At 43.4% G+C, this 12,727-nt stretch overlaps 1 protein-coding gene across 1 annotated transcript in view; it reads right to left on the bottom strand.

The window, feature by feature from the left end:
- FAM124A (family with sequence similarity 124 member A) overlaps positions 1–1,307 on the bottom strand; it is a 42,432-nt gene extending 41,125 nt beyond the window's left edge. Inside the window, exon 1 of the mRNA XM_015628093.2 lies at positions 1,183–1,307. Coding sequence (XP_015483579.1) covers positions 1,183–1,241 — 59 coding nt within the window. The 5' untranslated portion in view covers positions 1,242–1,307. The remainder of the gene's footprint in view (positions 1–1,182) is intronic.
- Positions 1,308–12,727: the final 11,420 nt, after the last annotated feature.

Genomic DNA, 12,727 nt, shown 5'->3' with positions numbered 1-12,727 from the left:
AGATTAAAAAATTATTTGGATTACTAGCTGGATGTATGAAAAAAATCACCATATGCCATTTTCATCTTTTAAATTTTATCTGTAATATTGCTCCTTCAGTTTTGGTGTTGTGCACCTGACACCACTGTGCAAAGAATAGCTTTACAGTTTTGCAAGAGTCAGACTAGAGGCCAAAGAAGATGCACCAGGCAAAAAGCTTGGAGGGAAACAGCTGGAGGAGCAAGAAGGGAGGACAAGAAAGATTCAGGAAAGAATAGCCTTGGCAGGAGTATGCAACCTCCTTTTGCCCTTCCGGAGCCGGAGGAGGGGCAAAGGCTCGCTGCCATTCCTGACAAGATACCGTGGCAGCAGCATGTAGGACAGGCTTGAAAGCACTTCCCTTTCTCGCTTACAGAAATGGGCTGAAGGTGTGACCTGAATGGGAGATCCCATGGATCATCCTTGCAGCTCCATTCATTTAGGAGAACTCATCCAGCTAAAAAAACACAGCACACCTCTGGCAGCAGGGTCATGGAGCCAGGGGGGAAAAAAAAAGTCCCCTTGTCTGAGATGACACTACCAGCAAAGTTTACAGCAGTTCACAGGCTAGCATGGTATCACAACGAGAATCATGACAACAACAAAACACTTTCAGGGTGCCTGCTAATCTAACTTGCTAAACAGTCCTTCTAAGGAGTCAGCTCTCTCATCAGACAGCCTGATGCTGTCTGGGTGTCACTGCCAGAAGGAGAGGCCAGGTCTATCCCCTGGGATACAGGGGTGGTGAGGCACCAAGCCCTGGGCGCTGGCCGCACCGCCGAGCCATCACAGCATGCTTTGGAGCTCGAACTCACAGCCACGACCTCTCCGTGCCGTCCATCCCGTGTGTAGCAGGAGGACTGCTTCACCGACGGGGAACGCGAATCCCCCCGGGGCAGTGGGAGCAGGGTGATGCCTCCCGCCTCCCCGGGGGTCACGCCGGACCGAGTCCCAGGAGGACAGGAAAGGCGAGGCAGGGAGACTCGACGCTGAGCGGGATGCTGCTGGAGGGAAGCTCTGCCCGAGACACGAAGCCCCAGCCCCAGCCCCAGCCCAGCCCCGCCGCTGCCGGGACGCGCTCGGCGGCGGCCGCCGGCAACAAGTGCAGCCCCGCGGGCCGGGCGGGAGCGGCGCCGCCGGCCCGGGAGAGCCGCCCGCACTCACCCGCCCGTCTCCGCTCCCGAGTCCACGCACTCGTCCTCGCCGCCGGGCTGCTTCTCCATGGCGGCGGGGCTGGGGGGCTCCGCGCCCGCCCTGCCGTGTGCGAGAGCAGCGGGAGCAGCGGGAGCAGCCGGAGCTCCGGCGGGCCGGCCCCCGCCCCGCGCCGCGGGAGGCACCGCCCGCCGCTGCCGCTGCCGCTCCCTGCGGCGCGCCCGGCCCGCGGGCAGAGCCCGGCACCCGACACCGCCGGCACGGGCTGCCGGCCCACAAACTACTGCAGCGCCGGGGCACCGCAGTGTTTCCAGGGTAAAGGTGCAGCCCCCCGTGTCCAGTGGAAGTTAAGAGAGGCTGTTGGATGTATGGACGTCCTCGCTGTCAATCCTGTCTTGGAACATCCGCTGTTACAGCCTTTTATTTGAAGTCTTTCACTGTGCTGAGCTTTCTCCAGCCTCCCTCAGTACTGCCTGGCACTTGTTCATTACATCGAATACAATAACTTAGAAATTACACACAGAAGCAGGCGTGGTTCCAAGCCGATAAGAATTTCTGTAATGATGCAAAAGGACCGGTAGAAGTATTTTGAATGCTGATGTAGGAAAGCTGAGTGGTAGTGTCTATAAGGTGAGAGTGAAGGAAAAAGTTGTGGGTGTGCTCCTGCGTCATGCCATGCATGTCTACTTATTTCATATTTGGAAGTGAACAGCTATCTCTTTCTCCACCACTTACAAAAATACAAATATCCGCCCATATAAGTGTGAACCGAGGTCTTGCCCAGCCAAAAAAAAAGCAGAAACAAACAAAAAACCAAACCAAACAAAAAACAACAATAAACCCAAAACAAAATCCCAAACAAAAAAAACAAATCTTCCCTTAATCCACTGAGTCCATTCAGTCTGTGGCAGAACTTTTGATTTTTAAGTTTTTGGGAGAACTGGCTGTTGTCTTTTCTGAATCAGGTTCAAGCACAAAACTAGAATGAGGTGCTCTGTGTTCCCCACAATGTAGATATTGTGGGACAATTAAATCTAGCCCGAAACTGGAGGCCTCTTCCTTTAATATTTTGTAGAAAATGCTTAGACGAGTTGGAATTTTTTCTTCAAAAATCTCTAACAAACACCAAATTTCTATCAGCTGCAGGAAATGGCCACTTGCAGAAAGTGATTGGAAGTAAAAAAAAAAGTTTTTTTAATAAAAAAATTATTTTCTTATACTTTTTCTTATTTATGTCCCACAAAAAAGAAAAAAATAGCGAAAATCTTGTAATTAAAGACATAAAACTGACCAGAATATAAAAATATACCACACAACCTTCTGTAGGTCCAAGAAATGCTGAACTGGTTTAGTTTGCCAGCAATACTTTTATATCCAACTCTACATTGTATGGTACTGCTGTCCCTCATTCCAAGCCTGCCAGAGGTCTCCCAAGTTCTATATGGCAGCACAAATTAATAGTGAGACCTAGCACTGTTTTACAGGCCGGGTGTAGTTCATGCTACTGTTGTCTCCAAAAGTGCATGGTTCTGGTACTCTAAAATAATCTGGGTGTGGGTAGGACCCTTGTGAAATAAAAGGAAAGGAGAACACCTTGGGAAGAGCTGTCGAGATGATGTTGCCATGTCGTAGGAGCAAGAAGTCGGTATCAACCCCCAAATTATGAAACTGGTGAATTCCTGCTGCTCCACCTTGGAGAGACACTGAACTCACATGCTGCCCTGTGGCCTCTCAGCATTACAGAAGGTCAACCCCCTCAGTGTCTTCAGAGGTTTTTAGAGGAAATTTTCAGCTTCTACTATTCATCAAGAATTAGGGGGAAAAAAAAAATCGTAGTATAGGAAAGTTGGTTTTTGATCTGTTTTGTCTATCTGGCAGTGGTTGCATGCATGTAATTTTGAAAGTAGATAAATGATTTCTTGTTTTGTGGGGAGGATTTTACATTAACATTCCCATAAATATGGTTTATGTATGGAATAAGTCCCCTTAATAATTCCTCTTCCATCCTTCCCCAGCAACTTGTTAAAAGCTAGTTTGGACAAAATGCTGTAAATGGGGCTCATACAGAACAGTCCTATGTAGGCACCTACAAAGTAATTCAGAACATATGGAAACAACCTATTCTATGCTTTGTGACTGGTAAACTGCCATCCAAAACAATTTACTCACAAAATGAAATTCATACAATTTCTTTTGGACTGGGACTAAAATGCTGTGCTTGTCTGGTTCTCATCTTGCTAAAATTTGAATCACCAGGTTCAGGTAGGAGGCATTCATACTTTCAGACATACCATGTCATGGGGAGATTCCCAAGACAGAGGCAAAACTGAGGCAACAATTCTTGGTTCCCATCTCAGGGCTCTGTTTTGGGTAAACATTTTATTCTCCATCACTGCAATGGCCAGGGATGAACCTGAGCCCCACGAAAGTGGTATTGGTAGTCTTTTCTACCAGGGTTGGATAGTGCTGCTTGTCTCTCTGATTCTTAGCATACACACATGCATTTATTTAGCTAGTGCAACTGTGCTTAAAAGCAGGTCACTGTTATTTGCTTTTAAGAGTGGTTTCAAAGTGAAATAAACTGACTCTAGCCACTGTTGAACTGATTTAAGATGTAACCAAACCTCCTTAAATATTTAGAAATAGGTTTAGTTAAATTGATACATTTCTGTATATAAAATTTTAGGTGGTCAGCTAATAGATCTTTTCCATTTCTGACTTTTATTATTCTAGTTAGTTTTGTTTAAACACTGGCATATGAGGGGATCTGGAATAGATTTTATGCTGCATTTAAGATTAATTTATTCCATCTGTCCCAGGGAGGGAAAAATGAAACATTCAAAGGAAATATATAATTAAGATAGTAAGTAAAGCTACCGCAAACTGTAGGTTCTCTTATTTATATATTTGCCCCATTTAACTCTGTTTTATTCTGGTCTTTCACATAATTATGGTGAAAAGGAGACTTCTCTGCATTAAATTCCAAGCATTTAAAAGATTTTAATGAATGAGGTGTTAACTCCTGCCCCTTACTTACATTTTCTCTGTTACCTGTACTTCAAATTAGGTCCTCTCTACTCTTTCTTGAAAAAAGAGAAGTAAGTTTTAATTACTTTATTATACTTATGATGCTGTGATACCAGTTTAAAGGCAAAGATAATAGCGAAAATATTTCTAAGTTAAATTTCATCAAATTTCAAGCCTTTCATTTAATAGCAGCGGTGGCAAGAACCCAGACACAAAAGTATCAGGAGACTTTGGATCTCCAAAGTTGCCAAAAAAGTAAAGCATTCCATTGTCAAAACCAAACACTGAGGATGTGAAATGAGCATGAGTTCTGCAGGAAGTTCCCGTGCCTAGATCCAGATCTAAAATAGGACCTAAGGTACTTAAAAGAGGATGCAAAGCCAATTTTTATGATTGTGCTCAAATCTAGTACTGTGGTAAGTCCTACACAGTGGGTAATCAGGAGGTGTCTACCTTCCAAAGGAAACTTCCAATCTATCTGGAGCTGTATGTGCAAATTGCCCAAGGTTAACCATCTTAGCTTGTATCAGCAAAGTTAAGCAGCACCTAACTGCAACCTCCATCTGCTATAATCTCTGCCCTCACAGAACAGAAGTGCAGGCAGCAGATCCTCCCTCCTCACACAATGGTGTCAGTGACTGAGAGCACGGTGCAGGAGAGCAATAGCTGCAGCCTCCAGCTGAGGAAAGGCAGATTGGAAAGCTGAAAGATGAACCGCATCGGATCATATGGGGACTAAAAGAAGGGAAAGCAAAAGCACCCATTTCCCTGATGAATCCACACTTGGATTCAAATTTCAATATCTTCTCTTCTCCCTGAGTTCTGTCTGTTGGGGTGTCATCTTTCCTGCGCCTGCCAGGAGGATGGAATGTGACCAAAAGAGTGTAGCAGGGCAGGGAGAGAGGATAAAAATGTGTCCCTTTTCATGTAACTGAAATTCTGGTGATAGGAGTGTTCTCTTGGGGGAAAAAGCACTTTACTATTTTCTTTTCATGCATTTGTGATCTCTCTCTTTTTCTGTGCAATCCCAAAACAAAAGGGGACAGATGCCACTGCAGTTCCTTCTGGCCTTATGCTACAAATTAGAGCGTCCTCTTGGCTTTTGAGAGACAGACCAAGAACCTAGCTTAACAGAGGATTCAGTAGCACAGACAAAGCAATAACAAAAATGCTAAAGGATGGGATTTTTCATTCCCAACTAAAACCTTTCAAATTGTGCTGTCTCCACCCTCTACTACCTGACTCTGGAGGCAGAATCTCACCCTCGAATATGGGGTTCTGGATTCCATTCCTGGCACTTTCCACACTACTCTAGGTACTGCAGTGATGAACTTCTCAGTTTACAGAATCTGGCATTTATAGAAAAGTTTTTCTCCTTTAATGGCCCCTGTGGAAATTAGCCCTCTGCAGGTCAAGGCTTTGTTAACATTCACTGCTGGACTTAAGACACTGAGTTGTGGTTTAAAAAAAAAATGAGACAATTGCAGTTTTGGAATGAGAAGGAAAATTATGGCTTGGCATGTGGTTCACTCTTCATGCTAGGTCAGCCCTAAAAGGCTGACTTTTAGACTGGTAAATGTTGCCAAAATAGTTGTGGCAGTTTCTCACATAGACTGTTGGGTTGTTTGGATTTTTAAAGGTTATGATAAGGTCAGTTTCATTTGTGGTAGGTCTCAAGCCAGACGCCCAACCTCCTAAAATTTGACAATTTTGAGTTAAAATACAACTGTGCAATAAAAACCTATTTCTTCAAAGCACCAAGGCGAGGGTTTTCAGTGAAGTTTAAGGAAGCTTGGTTCCCAGGTCCAACTCTTTTAAGTTTCATTTGAAAATTGTAACACACACACTCCTACCCAAGTTCATGGTACAGTACAACAAATACTCATTTTATAAGCAAATTACTCCTTTTTACTTGAATTCTAGTATATTAATGTTTTTATGGAAAACTTCTAGCACTCAGTAACAACTGCCATAAGAAGCTGACTATTTGGAATCCTTTTCAGTCTCATCCTGAAGCCCGGAGCTCTGTGGGAGTACAAGGGGGAGCAGAGCTGCACCTCATCACTCTTCAGGCTTCTGGTCAGAGGCTCAACCCATGTGGGTGATGAAAAGCCCTTTCCAGGGGAATTAAAGTCCAGGTGACTCTGTAGTATGGACTTTAGGAATTAATCTTGCCTTCACATTGCAATGATCCCATTCAGGCAGATTTTTCCAGCGGATGCAATCAGTGGTTTGCTGTGTGGAGGTGCCAGGATCAACACCCAGGATTGGACTCGAGGGCAGTGCCTCTGCTCCAGGCAATGCTGAATCAGTCCCCAAGCTCTGTGAGTGCACTGACCAGTCCTGACAATCTAGATAAAGCATGAGAAGTGAGGCTTTGCTGCAAACTTTGACCCAGCCCTTACTGGTGTGAGGGAACTTAGAAGGGCTTAGCACCAGTTTGGGCAGCCCTGAAGGTGGAAAGTTTGGTGAGCAAGGGCCACGTGCCACGGTTGTGTGAAGGCAGCTGGAGGCCATGCACTTGAGTTCCCCTTTTCTGGTCACCAGCTGGTAGTGTTACACTGCACCTCTTCTTTGATGCTCTGCAAGAAGAGAGAGCACCAGCACAATCCAAACAAAGCCATCTCTACCTTCTCTAGGAATACAGAGGTGCTTTCAAAATATCAGTGGATGGGTAGAGGCCTAAAAATTTGCACATTTCCAGGTAATCTTAGCCCACTTGGCCAGAGACTACTCTGATCTGTGCTGGCTGACAGAGTATGGGGATGTCTTCTGTGGACTTGCTGAGGCAGGGAGGCAAGGCTTGAGCCAGAGTATGAGACTGGTGATGCTTGAGTGTTTGCCTCATTTCTCTGTTGATGGAAGTGTTAAGAGTGTATTGGCACACATCGACTAAAGCACAGTGAAAATGTTTCAGCTGACACATTTAAAGAAGTGCTAGCCAGTGTCATGAGGTGCCCCATGTGTGAAAAGTATACCAGGAAAACAGGCAATGGACTTGCTGTCACTTTTATGAGGTCAGTGAGACAATTCTGGCTTCTGGTGAGCACCCTGAACCCTTCACATATACTCAGTGAATGATTATTATATTCAGAAAAGCACTCCTATACTGGTAACCATGACAACTCCTATTAAATGAAGTTTTTTTTTCATGAAATAGTGTGCTTTACAAGGCAGGGAAAACATTTCAAGGACCAATCCTGTACCCATTGATGTTCAAAGAGAAAAGACTAAGCCCCTATGGTAGCAGCAGTAAATATTACAGCAGCTTTTACATGTAGACTCTTCTGAAATTGAAAATGATCTTCAGGGTTTTTTTCCTTTGCAGCTGGTCATGACAGTAAAACGTTTTACTCTGGAAAGCAGCTACATTTAAAACACTGTTGGATCTCCAAGGGAGATTTTATTTCCTAATTGTTCTACCACATTTAAAAAAAAAAAAAAAGTTTTAAATTACCTACATCTGATACAATTTTTTAATCATAAGATAGGCAGTCAGGTGGTTCTACTTGGTTTAAATATTTTTACTAAAACTTTTCATCCAGTAGCTGTGAATTTTAGCCACTGACATATCAAACCAACATCAAGAATGCCTGTTGTATGCGTAGTCTAAACAACGGTAAACACAGTGAAGTAGATTGCTGAAATAAAATGTAAGCAATTTTTGCTAGAAGGTATTTGATTCTGTTTCCACTTCTGAGATCTGTAAGCAGGAGTAGATGTGCTGGTGTACAGGGAGGTGTTAAAGTCCCACTTGCTCTGGCTGGTGTAGGAGCTCCTGTGTCCAGTGGCTTTGTGCAGCCTTCCTTTCCCCTCCCTCCTTAGGCTGAGGCTGTGGCTGCTATATCCCTTCTCTCATGCCTTGGATGTGTGATCTCTCTGCCTGTGCTGAGAGTATTAGAAGGCAGTAATGAAATGTTCAGGGCTGGGTTGGATGGGTCTCTGAGCAACCTGGTGCAGTGGAAGTTGTCCCTGCCCATGGCAGAGGAGTTGGAACTAAATGATCTTTAAGGCCTCTTCCAACCTAAAGCATTCAGTGATTCTACCAAAACCTGGCAAGGAATGAAAGCAGTCTTGTACAGGAGCCATAGGAAGAAAGTCATTGGGACTTAAATAGAAACACTCTGCCCCAAAATATGGGCCAGGAGGTTTTTTAATGTCTTATCAGAGTTGATAAATCATTGAAAGAATGTAAAATTTCCCACTTTTCTGGTTTATCCATTTGTACCAGGATGGTCTTTTCTGAGAGTTTATGGATCATATTAAAGGTCTCAACTAAACCTGCAAGCTGCTTCATCCAGTGACCCACAGAGCCAGGAGGTCTCATTCCTGTGCAGCAGAGCCACTCAGCAGCTAACATTCAGCTAAAGGGAGGATGCACATCTGCCCTTCTCTCCTGCCCCTGACTGTGCATGTGCACCTCCTCATCTCAACACTACCTGGAGAATTTGAAGGAGCTGATCTGACTGAAAACCAACCTAGCTAAAGGAAGAAATGGTTCATCCTCAGAGACATTACTTCCCTGGACAGACTCAACTTCTCCTTGCACTAAGTCCAGCAGCAACACAGAAGAGAAGGACAGAGAAGCATGGTTGGCAGTGGATGGCTCCTCCAAGGCAGAGGACAGGACCCCAGCAGCCCAGATGCAATTTTACTTCAGCTGCTGTTCTCAAACTGCACTGAAAGATTTGCAGTATTGTAACTGGGCCAAATAAAAGTATAAAGGGCAGAAACTTGGCCCAAAAACACATTAGCCAGAAAGGATTATTAGGAAAGAAATTTGGATACTATTTCTATGGTCTGCAAGTTTTAACTAAAAATTACATAATTTTTTTTGGCTTGTGTAAATCAACTTTAAAGAATATCTTTGATGTTTAAGAAGCTCAGACATGTAATAGCTGTCTCGGGCATTTTGCAAGAAGTTCATAAAAAAGCTTAAGACCATTAGTGTTGGTTGTAAACTCATTCTGTAGCCTGAGAGCCATCTGCTTATCTCCAGAGTTTATTGCCTTCCATCTACCTTAGTGTTCTGGATGGTTGCCCATCACTGAAGCACATGAGTGCCTTTCCTTCAAACTGCAGTGCCTCCTGGATTCCCTGGCTCCTCTGCAATCCTCTTTTATTAGAGACTATTAGAATAGTTGTGCTAGGTCATATCCAAGACCCATCTAGCCCAGCATCTATCTCATCCAGTAGCCAGAAGCAGATGTTTAAGAAAAGCATAAGGACAGCACAAACTTCTAAAGATACTTCCATGATTTGTCACCAGATGCAACTTTGATATGTTACAAGGGCAGGGATCATGAGAGTGTACAAAGTGGATCAGAACTTATCCTGCTTCTTATATTCCAGCAGTTTGGCTATGAGAAAATGTGGATGATTCTATGATTACTAGCAGCATTCTAGGGGCATCATAGCTAGGTGGTGTGAAAAAAAAAAATCTTAATGAAGCAAGAAAGCTGTCCTGGTAGCAGTTACACTGTGATTTTACTCCCCATGGAATTCTGCACTGTGTAGGTGACAGAACATCTAATGGCTGCTGTTCCCAGCTCTGATGTGCCTCAGTCAGGGGTTTTGATGTAGCAAAACTTGTTGGTGAATCTGCAAGAACCTCCACACTAGTGACTGGCAGGGCTGCTGCCTGGAGCTGTCCTCCAGTGATTTGTAGGTATCATCCTCTACACAGATCAGCACAGAAAACACATCAGAGGCAACATCCAGCTATCAGTGCTGCTGATTGCACCTCTCAGCTCCAAGCTGTTTGATGCACAAATCAAAGTAAAAGGAAGCCCATCTGTATTTAAATGCTCTGTCTTTCAGGAAGAGGAAGGTCCTGTTCATGACAGTCAGATTGAAACGTGTCCTCTGTCCATCACACTACAGGATTTGGCCTGGCTCGCCACAGCCCTCCTAGTCCCACTGGCCCTCTGCCTGGTTTCCCTTGGGCCACAGCTGCAATAACAGCATCAGTCTGGCTCCTCTGTTTTGGCAGAGGGGAGGAGGGCGGCTAAACACTCATTTCTCTGCTCACCAGTCGTTTTACTGGTTCCTATAAAGTTTCACGTGGCCAGTCTGCCGGGTGTGCAGGGGCTGTGTGACCCAGGCTGGGAGGGGTGTGCTGCCACAGAAAGCCCCATAACCCATAGGAAGCCTCCACAGCCCATAGGAAGCTTCCATAACCCGTAGGAAGCCTCCATAATCCATAAGAATGCAAACTGCATTCAAGCTTTTAAAACACACCAACTCTCAAAGATGAAAGGGAAAGGTCTGACTGTAATTGTGCCTGCTGCTATACCTACTGTAACAGATCTCCTGTGAAAGCAGACACTGCCAGAGTATAACAGGTAAAATCTTTACAGGTGAACTTAGAAACACCGATGCAAAAAAAGCCCCTTTACTTTACTAGTCAGGATCAGGTTTTGTGATGCAGATGGACATGAAATAGAAAAGTTTCTTTCTAAACTTACTCCTTTTCTCTGCTGATGGCTGGATTTTCCCCCAGACTTGGGTCCATGAAGCTCAGTGGCAAATAGATCCTTTCAGAGAGCCCAGATGGGCAGTAAAAGGATGACTTGGGAAAAGGTTTCCAAGTGCTATTCTCAAGGCATTTAACATGTAGCAGCTAAAAGAAGGACAATAACATGTGCAAGACACTCTTAATCCAAATCCCAGTAATGGAGTTACACGATAGGCTGCTGCCTCTTGCCACTTAATTTATGAAGGATCAAGTGGTATTAGAGCCAGTCTGCTATGCATCATAAAGTACTCATCACAGCATGTCAGCATGTAAAAAAACGCTACTCCATGGAGAATAGGGAATAAATTCATCATCTCTCTCTTTAACTTGATATTCAAGGAAGCTGACCAGCATGTCCCTGTCTCAGGAATGTTGTTTATACTCAAGGAAATGGTGTGTGACTTCCATGAAATCGTTTAGATATGGATTCTGGACAAAACTGAGTATCATGATACCAATGGAACAGTTATGTTCATTGTCTGAAAATGCAACGTTGATCTTAACTCTAAGGCAACACTATTCATTAGTTTTATCTGTTCAGAAAATGGTACTGCTATGTACTATGAACAGCATTCTGATCTCATAAATAGTTATTTTCCAGATATTTTCCATGATAATGCTATAGATATGAAGACTAGAAAAAATTCTTTAGTTTTTTGAAAGACTAAAAAGGTCTAAGAACTTATAAATATTTAATTCCAAGTCTGTCAAATAGAAAAGTCAAATAGATAATTTTAAGCACTTGTCTTTGCTTAAAGGATGTGAAAATAAATTTTACAAGTTATTTCAGCTTGTCCAGAAGTTGCTCCCATAAATACTCTTTGGCAATTCTGTTCATGGAGTAATGATAAAGATGCCAAGTTTACTCATCTGGGATTTATCAAATAAAATCTCATCCTACATTTAGACAATCACTTTCAGTCTCATCCATTTAAAGCCAGGTGTCTACATCTGTGTTTAGGTTCCTACATAAAACTGATTGGATGTTCAGTGCTTACTGTCCACAGACAATGCAGATGCTCAGTAGTCTTCAAAATCTGCAACTCTTTTGTTGCTCTATATATGAGCTTTTAGTTCAAATGTCAGTTGCAGAGGATAAGGAAGCTCTTGAGCATGTGAGAAAGGGATGGAGAGGTTGATAGAAAAGCAGAGAATGCTTTTATACCATCCAAGGTTGCACCATTCCTCTATCTTCCTCCAGTTTTCATATAGATTTCCATCTTCTGTTCTTTATTTTGACTTGTGGCCCAAAGGAGATTACTTTTTTTACAAATATCCTTGGTTTTTTTTTTAACTGCCACACCTTGACCTCCTTTATCTCATCTTCAGTGTTTCTACCCTCTTTGTTGATCTTCCTCAAAACTCCACTGCTTTCCTTGGAAAACAAGGCACCGCAGAAATAGTTCTTACTAAGAGTTTCTGCATCTTCATATTGTCCTCATAAAGTCAGCTGAAGTTTGGAGAATATTTAGTATAAGGCAGTGCTGGAGTAGAGGACAATCTGTACTTCTGTAAGCAAAGGCTATGTCACCTTATTTTTCCATTTTTCCCCTGCACAAGTCTGTGCTGAACACATGAGAGAGACAGGCAGGTTTTGTCCAAAGAACCAAATGGTGTTAATTTCTAGGTAAAAATGAGAGGCATGAATCACCAGCCCAGAAGACAAGCACAAGATGGAATAGTAGTCTACATTTGGAGAATATTTAAAGAAAATTACTTCTTTGAAAGAAGATTTGAAAGAGAAGAAGTTTTCTGTATATGGAAGCAGGGAGCCATTCTCTGAGTGAAGATGAGTGTGCAGCTCCATTTTGTATTAAAGGTAAGCAGTGACCTTACTGAACAGGTATTGGACAGAATGAATTTTGCTTCATAAGAGACATCTTCGGGGCACTCTTAAGTAAGAAGCTAAGCAGATCTGGACATCTGCCTGCCTTAGTGGAGAAAGACAGGCACCTTCACGGTGATTCACATTGCATGGTGTCTCTAGTAATAATTAAACATGGGGGTGGTAGG

This window comes from Parus major, chromosome 1 (genome assembly GCF_001522545.3).
Source record: "Parus major isolate Abel chromosome 1, Parus_major1.1, whole genome shotgun sequence".
In the NCBI taxonomy this organism is placed as follows: domain Eukaryota; kingdom Metazoa; phylum Chordata; class Aves; order Passeriformes; family Paridae; genus Parus; species Parus major.
The sequence above is the reverse complement of the archived record's forward strand: the minus strand, read 5'-3'. Positions and strand labels throughout refer to the sequence as shown.